A 7,810-nucleotide genomic window follows, 5' to 3' on the forward strand; every position below is an offset into this window, starting at 1 on the left:
CTTTTTATTTTTAAAAAATATAAAATCTTAAATTTAACTAACTAAATTACAATCTACTTACTTTTAAAAAATTTTAACTTCTTATAAATTTTAAACAAAGAAATATATAGAATTACCTACTAAAATATTTTAATTTTTTTATGGCTAATTTAATTTGTATAATTTTTATAAAATTTGATCACTGATTCAATTCTGATTGAAAATAGACTTCACTGTCTAAAAACGAACTTAATTTTAATTTATATCTTTTAATTTTCTTAACCATAATGGAATAGCATATTTTAGTTACCGTGTCTTATGAGTTATTTTTTATTTATCTTTTTTGAAGGAGTTGCCAGTTTCTTGTAGATTTTGATTAATTCAAACATTTCAAATTTAATTGCAGCCTCTAGACACTATATAACCCTACAGGTTTTTCTCTACCAAATTTCAATTTCTTGCAAATTTGGAAGAATGCAATGCCTTGGCGAATTGCTTGAATTCTTACAGAATCTCTGAATTATGTTACTCGGGATGTGTGGTTTAAAGAGACAAATAAAACTTATGGTATCTTATTAGGAAAAAATGACAGCTGAAACTAAAATAATACATAGATCTTTAGTACAGACTACGTCTGATGCAAAGTCAAATTTTCATGTTGTGCCTAAAACATAAGAACGACATTTGGCTCTTGGATTCAAGCATTTTCGATTTAAAAAAAAAACAATTATTTAATTTAATTTAAGGTTGAAATGTAGAGTAAAACGACTGTTGGATTGAAGTATATGCCATTTTGTTGTTATAAATGACAATGCATTTACCATATTTTTGTCCCTTCATTTTTTTTATCAAGAAGGGACGAGAGGTTAAAAGAGGCTTCTCAGTTTGGAGATACTGATGCCTTGGATCGCATTGACGAGGTACCTTTCGTTGATACGCCCATTATACATCGCTGCATCTTATGGGAAAATTGAATTTGCCATGGAGATCGATGATGAACTTGAAGGCATCATTTGTTAAGAAAGATTCGCAACTTTTCAACTAAATCAAATTATTCAGAATGAGAAAAAAAAAACATAGAGAAAATACCACATGCAGGAATATTTAATAGAACGTATTTTTGTCTCTAATTCTACCATAAAATTTTTTTATTAGAAAGATAAGCTCTAACAAATGGAACAGTGATTTAACTAAACTAAACCAACTTGGGTCCGTATCTTTCTCCTCATCAAATCTCTTTTACTTGTTCTATTGGCTATTATCTATTTTCCAACAATCTCTCACTTGAAGACTGATTTTAATCTGTCTTCACACCTCGTTCTATGCAGCAGAACTTTCTGGCTTGTTACTCTTGTAGGCCAACTGAAGTTGAGCACGACTTCAATTTGTCAATAGTCACCGTCTTTGTCAACATATCATCCATATTCTTGCTTCCTTGGATCTTCTCTAACTTTAAAACTTCATCTTCTAACAAAGACCTGATGAAATGATATCGAAGTCCAATATGCTTAGTTCTGGAATGAAATGTTGAATTCTTTGCTAAATGTATTGCATTCTGACTATCACTGTACAACACATTATTCTCCTGCTTAAATCCCAACTCAGTTAGCAAACTTTGAAGCCATATCATCTCTTTACTAGCTTCAGTCACTGCTACATACTCTGCCTCTGTGGTGGATAGAGCTACAATCTTCTGTAGTTGCCATATCCAACTCATAGCTGTAGTTCCAACAGTGAATATGTAACCCGTGGTGCTTTTTCGGTGATCCACTTCACCTCCAAAGTCTGCATCTACATAGCCTTGTACTTCTAGTTCACCCTTACTAAAGTACAAACACTTCTCTATGGTGCCTTTTAGATACCTTAGTATCCACTTCACTGCTTCCCAATGAGCTTTTCCTGGATTTGACATGTATCTACTAACAACTCCCACTGTATGGCCAATATCTGGTCTAGTACAAACTATCGCATACATTAAGCTTCCAATGGCCGAGGCATAAGGGACCTTGGCCATGACATCTTTATCATCCTCTGTTTGAGGAGACTGGTCCTTGGATAAGCGAAAATGACTAGCCAATGGTGTATTGACCAGTTTAGCCTTATCCATATTAAATCTCTCTAAAACACGATTGATTACTCTGATTGAGACAACTGCAAAATTCCCCTATGCTTATCTCTAGTAATCTGCATCCCAAGAATCTTTTTTGCTGGACCTAAATCTTTCATGTTAAACTCCTTTGACAATCGTTGCTTCAATCTTTTGATATTATCAATATTTGAACCTGCTACTAGCATATCATTAACATAAAGTAGTAAAATGATATAACTAGACCCATAGCTTTTGAAGTAACAACAATTATCAGCATTGCACTTCTGGAAACCTTCCTTGTGCATGAAGCCGTCAAACTTTTTATACCACTGTCTTGGGGCTTGCTTTAGGCCATACAAACTCTTCTTGAGTTTACACACCATGTTCTTTTTTTCACTCTCCGAGAAACCTTCTAGTTAATGCATGTATATCTATTCATCTAAATCTCCATGAAGAAATGCAGTCTTTACATCTAATTGTTTGAGATGAAGATCTTCAATAGCAACAATACTCACCACTATTCTGATAGTATTCAGCTTCACGACAGGAGCAAATATCTCAATATAGTCAACTCCTTCCTTTTGTTGAAATCCTTTGACAACTAGTAGTGCTTTGTATCTCTTAGAGCCATCATTCTCATCTTTTACCCGATATACCCATTTGTTGTGAAGGGCCTTCTTCCCCATAGGTAATTCAGCTAGCTCCCATGTCTGGTTTGAAATTAAAGATTGCATCTCATCTTTCATTGCAAGCTCTCACTTGCTTGCATCACTAGTCTGGCAAGCTTCATCATAGCATTCAGGCTCTCCTCCATCTGTCAACAATAAATAATTCATGTATCTCCTGTTAGGCACATGAGGCCAAGAAGACCTTCTCAATACAAGAGCTGGAGCAAGAGGTTCTGTCGTGCCACACTATTGCACACTTTGTTGTTCAACAAGCTCTTCTGACTGAGAACTTGCTATGATCGGCTCCGTCATAGGACTATCTGGAACATAATCTACATCTGCAAATACTAGCCTACTCTGATCTGAGTCACTGATGATAGTTTTATGCATGTCCTTATACATGACTCTTTCGTTGAAAATTACATCTCTACTACGGATCACCTTCTTGTTTTGGTCATCCCAAATACGGTAGCCAAACTCATCCTCTCCATAGCCAATAAAAATGCATTTCTTGGATTTTGGATCAAGCTTATTCCTGTCTTGATCACTAATATGCACATATGCTACACAACCAAAAACTTTTAGATGTGACAATTTTATCTCTTTCCCGCTCCATACCTCTTATGGTATTTGGTAATCTAATGGAACCGATGAACCTTGGTTGATTAAATAAGCAATTGTAATGACTGCTTCTGCCCATAACTGCTTCGATAGACCTGACTGTATACGAATACTTCTGGCTCTTTTTGTCAATGTTCGGTTCATATGCTCAACTACACCATTTTGTTGAGAAGTGCCTGGCATTGTTTTCTTCATTCGGATCCCGTGTTCATAGCAGAAGTTTTTAAATATGTTGTCCATATATTCGCCACCATTGTTGGTTTTAAGCCTTTTAACTTTCAAACCTGTCTCATTCTTAACCATGGCTTTCCATCTCTTGAAAACCTCAAAAACTTCAGACTTGTATTTTAGAAAGTATACATATACCTTCCAAGAGTGATCATCGATGAAAATCATAAAGTAGTGTTTCCCACCAATGGATGAAGTGGTTGTTGGTCCCCAAACATCAGAGTGGACAAGCTCTAATCTTTCCTTTGGGTTTCTACCATTTGTCTGAAAGCTCACCCTCTTATACTTTCCAAGTATGCATCTTTCATACATGTCCACCTCTATTGACTGTAGACGAGGTAGTTTCCCTTTCGAATGCATAACTTTCATCCTTTTCTCACTCATGTGGCTAAGTCTCTGGTGCCACATATTGGAATCTTCATTCCCTACTGCAACTGCAATTGAACAACATGCCCCTGTTGTTATGTAAAGAGTACCACTCTTTTTTCCATGAGCAATTGTCATTGCACCCCTTGAGATCTTCCAATTATCACCATGGAAGCTTGTGTTATAGCCTTCGCTGGCCAATTGCCCAACTGATATCAAGTTCTTTCTTAGGTCGAGGATGTGTCTAACATCTTTTAGCTCTTATATAAAGCCATTCAACTTGATCTTCACTACACCTTTACCTATGATAGAACAAGGTTGATCATCACCAAGGTACACATTTCCAAGGTTTTCAGAGACATATCTCTCGAAGAATTCTTTCTTCGAAGTGGCATGAAATGATGCTCCAGAATCTAACACCCAAGACTCTTCCTTGCTCTCCAAAGAGCATATCAACGCATCATCTCCTTCTAAGGTTGAAGTAACATTTGCCTCTACCTTCGTCTCTTAGTTCTTCGGTGCATTCTTGCACTGATTTTTGTAATGCCCGGTCTTCCCACAATTCCAATACTCAATAGTCTTGGAGCTAGAGGAATTATTTAGATTCCTTGATTTTGACCTCTTATCTCTTGATCTACCTTGATAGCTTGATCTTTCGTGTCCATTCCCTCTGGTTGAATTCCTTCCTTTTGACTCTGTATGCAAAACTGAAGAGGTTGATGATTCACCCGACCCTCTCCGTCGGATCTCTTCACTGAGGACCAGATCACGAACATCATCAAATTTCAACTTATTACTTCTTGATGAACTACTCACAGTCGTGACAGTAGCATTCCAACTATCTGGAAGAGATGACAAAAGTATCAATGCTCATACTTCTTCATCGAATTCAATTTCAATCGGAACTCAATTGGATTGTGACTGTATTGAATGCATTCAGATGATGAGCTATCGATGCGCCTTCAGTCATCTGCAAATTGAATAATCGCCTTATCAAATGAACTTTGTTTGAGGTTGATGGCTTCTCATACATATTGGAAAGAGCCGCCATAAGACCTGTCGTGGTCTTTTCCTTTGCTATGTTAAAAGCAACATTGCGAGATAATGCCAATCGAATAACTCCAAGGGCTTATCTATCAAGAAAATTCCATTCTTCATCTTTCATAGCCTCTGGCTTCTTTCCTAAGAGAGGCTGGTAAAAATTTTTCTGGTATAGATAATCTTCTATCTGCATCTTTCAAAATCCAAAATCTTCACCGTTGAATTTTTCGAGTTTCACCTTTCCTTCATCTGCAGCCATATCTCCCACTCAAATCTGACTTCCTTTGGATCGTTTTGAACCAACCTGGCTCTGATACCAATTGTTAAGAAAAATACGCAACTTTTCAACTAAATCAGATTATTCAGAATGAGAAAAAAAAAACATAGAGAAAATACCACACATGGGAATATTTAACATAACGTGTTTTTGTCTCAAACTCTACTACCGAACTTTTTATTAGAAAGATAAGCTCTAACAAATGGAACAGTGATTTAACTAAAATAAACCAACTTGGGTCTGTCTCTTTCTCCTCATCAAATCTCTTTTACTTGCTCTATTGGCTATTATCTATTTTCCAACAGCATTTTCCAGGAATCTAATTCAAGATGGATTATTAGTCCCATGCACCTTGCTTTGTTAAATGGCTAGACCCTCTTCGTCCTTTTGCTCCTAGACATCGATGGAGGCCTTGTCCGTATCAAAGGAAGGGGAGGCTTTACGCCTTTGCATTATGCAGCTGAACGAGGGAACTTGTCTATTTTGAGAGAGTTCTTTAAAGCTTGCCCTGAGTTCATTAAAGATATGACCATCCAAAGTGACACTGCTTTTCACATAGCAGTAAGAAATAACAAGATTGAAGCTTTTCAAGTCCTGACGGAATGGCTTAAGAATCTCTTTTTCGAAGATGCTGCATTTTGGGAAAGAGAAATTCTCAACTGGAAGAACAAAGAAGGCAACTCTGTGTTGCATATTGCTACTTTAACGGGTCAACACCAAGTATGTTTAAGCTTTTCAATTCATTTCCCACTTAAATTTGTTTCAATATTTGGATCAATTATTCTTGAAATTCCATTTCACTTCAAAACAGGTGGCAGAACTATTGATGAAAAGTTATGTTTACTCGAACATTAAGAATTCAAATGGCATAATAGCTATGGATATATCACAAGACCAAACACTATACAGAGGCAGCTGGAGATTTTGGATTAGGCAAAGGCTTTACCATGGTATTTTAAGTACAAACACCTGCAACATCAACGAGTTGAAGAAAATATCACCTGAGAATCCAATTGCCCTCCGTTTAGCCCGTTCGAGAATGAAGATTTCACCAGACAGGCGCAAAACGCAACTGGTAGTCTATGCTCTGATAGCAACAATCATGTACTAGGCAGCAGTGAGCCCACCTGGTGGTGTATGGCAAGGAACAGCTGACATCAATTCACCTACTCTACAAAAAGTTCATGTTAAACCAAATAGTCCATTGCAGTATGTGGGAACTACAGTGATAAGCGAGGAAAATTTTGGTCTATTTTTGTTTGCAAATACTGCAATCCTTGTGATAACAGTTACAAGGATGATGGTCATGACTCTCCCACAAGACTATAATGACATTTCAGTATTTCCGCCATCCATATTTTGGTTGCTTTGTTGCTGTTATTCATTATCAATGATAATCATATCGCCAACTAAAGACTGGTCCTCGTATAATTTCACTTTGTGTTTATCATTGAAACAAGCGTTCTTTCAATTCACTTGCAGTGTATTTTCTGCTCTCCGTGATCATGAAGCATAAACAAGCATGGCAGAGACCACGCCAGCCTATGCACGAGAGAAAATAATGGTGGTAATTATCCGGTACCAAAAAGTTCATGTCAAACCAAATAGTCCTTTTCGTTAAGTCCTGAACTAGTTTATGCTGTTTGTGTATTGTGGGTGTAATATACAGAGCACATGTAATCTTAAATAAGCTGTGTACTGATACGACCTTTGTGAATATGTGTGATGCAATTTGCCAATTCTTTCTGAATCTATGCCTATCTTGTTCGCCACATCAAAGCCATTATAGTCCAGTGTTGCAACCTGTCATATGCCTTGTTATTAGTTCCGTCAGGCCCTGTCTTGGAATAAGAATTATTCAGGGTTCAGGATCATTGCCACTAAAAAAGTAATATCAGGTTTTTTTTTTTTAATAAACTAATATTACCATGTTATGCCGTAAGACATGAAATCTACCTTTATGCCTCGGCTTGTTCCGGTTTCTATTACTATTAAAGCCTTGAACAGTTCAATAAGAGTTCATTCAGAATCAAATAAACCTTTTTTCTCCTCCTAATTATCCCAATAATTAAATAAATTAATAAATGAAAACAATTTCATTCAATAGTTAATTATTAATCTCTATTATGAACAGCTATATTTATTCTATTTTATTATTATCTATATTATTTATCCTTACAGGATCTGATAAATAATATCTGCAGATAATGTAATAGAGTAAGTGTATATCCTTTCACTAATTTATACACATCCTGCCAATTTATAATGGGTCCATTGCCAATTGTCACTTTGATAAAAGGGTCTGATGACTATTAAAGCTGGGGCGAATATAATTGATCAACAAAAGTAGATATTGGTTGAAGAATTTCTCTTCATGATCATGAGAATATGGTTGATACTTCCAGGATTTTTTGCATGCAATTGACTTGAACGACAAGTCATTCCCTTTCTATAGTCTTATAACATCCAAGTTAAATAAGGTATTCTTTTATATCTTTCAGCTCCACAACTGTTTATCTGTAGTGTATTATTTTCCAGAGT

The 7,810-nt window shown here is 36.1% G+C and overlaps 1 protein-coding gene across 1 annotated transcript; it reads left to right on the forward strand.

Annotated features, from left to right (window-relative positions):
* Window positions 1-564: 564 nt before the first annotated feature.
* On the forward strand, window positions 565-6,944 carry LOC8275918 (ankyrin repeat-containing protein BDA1). Its single transcript, XM_048375357.1, is given in 7 exon segments — window positions 565-623; window positions 836-917; window positions 919-985; window positions 1,621-1,712; window positions 4,598-4,874; window positions 5,667-5,989; window positions 6,075-6,944. Coding segments are annotated over 7 exon segments (1,611 nt in total). The 3' UTR covers window positions 6,786-6,944.
* Window positions 6,945-7,810: the final 866 nt, after the last annotated feature.

The sequence above is a fragment of the Ricinus communis genome, chromosome 6 (assembly GCF_019578655.1).
Source record: "Ricinus communis isolate WT05 ecotype wild-type chromosome 6, ASM1957865v1, whole genome shotgun sequence".
Classification (NCBI taxonomy): domain Eukaryota; kingdom Viridiplantae; phylum Streptophyta; class Magnoliopsida; order Malpighiales; family Euphorbiaceae; genus Ricinus; species Ricinus communis.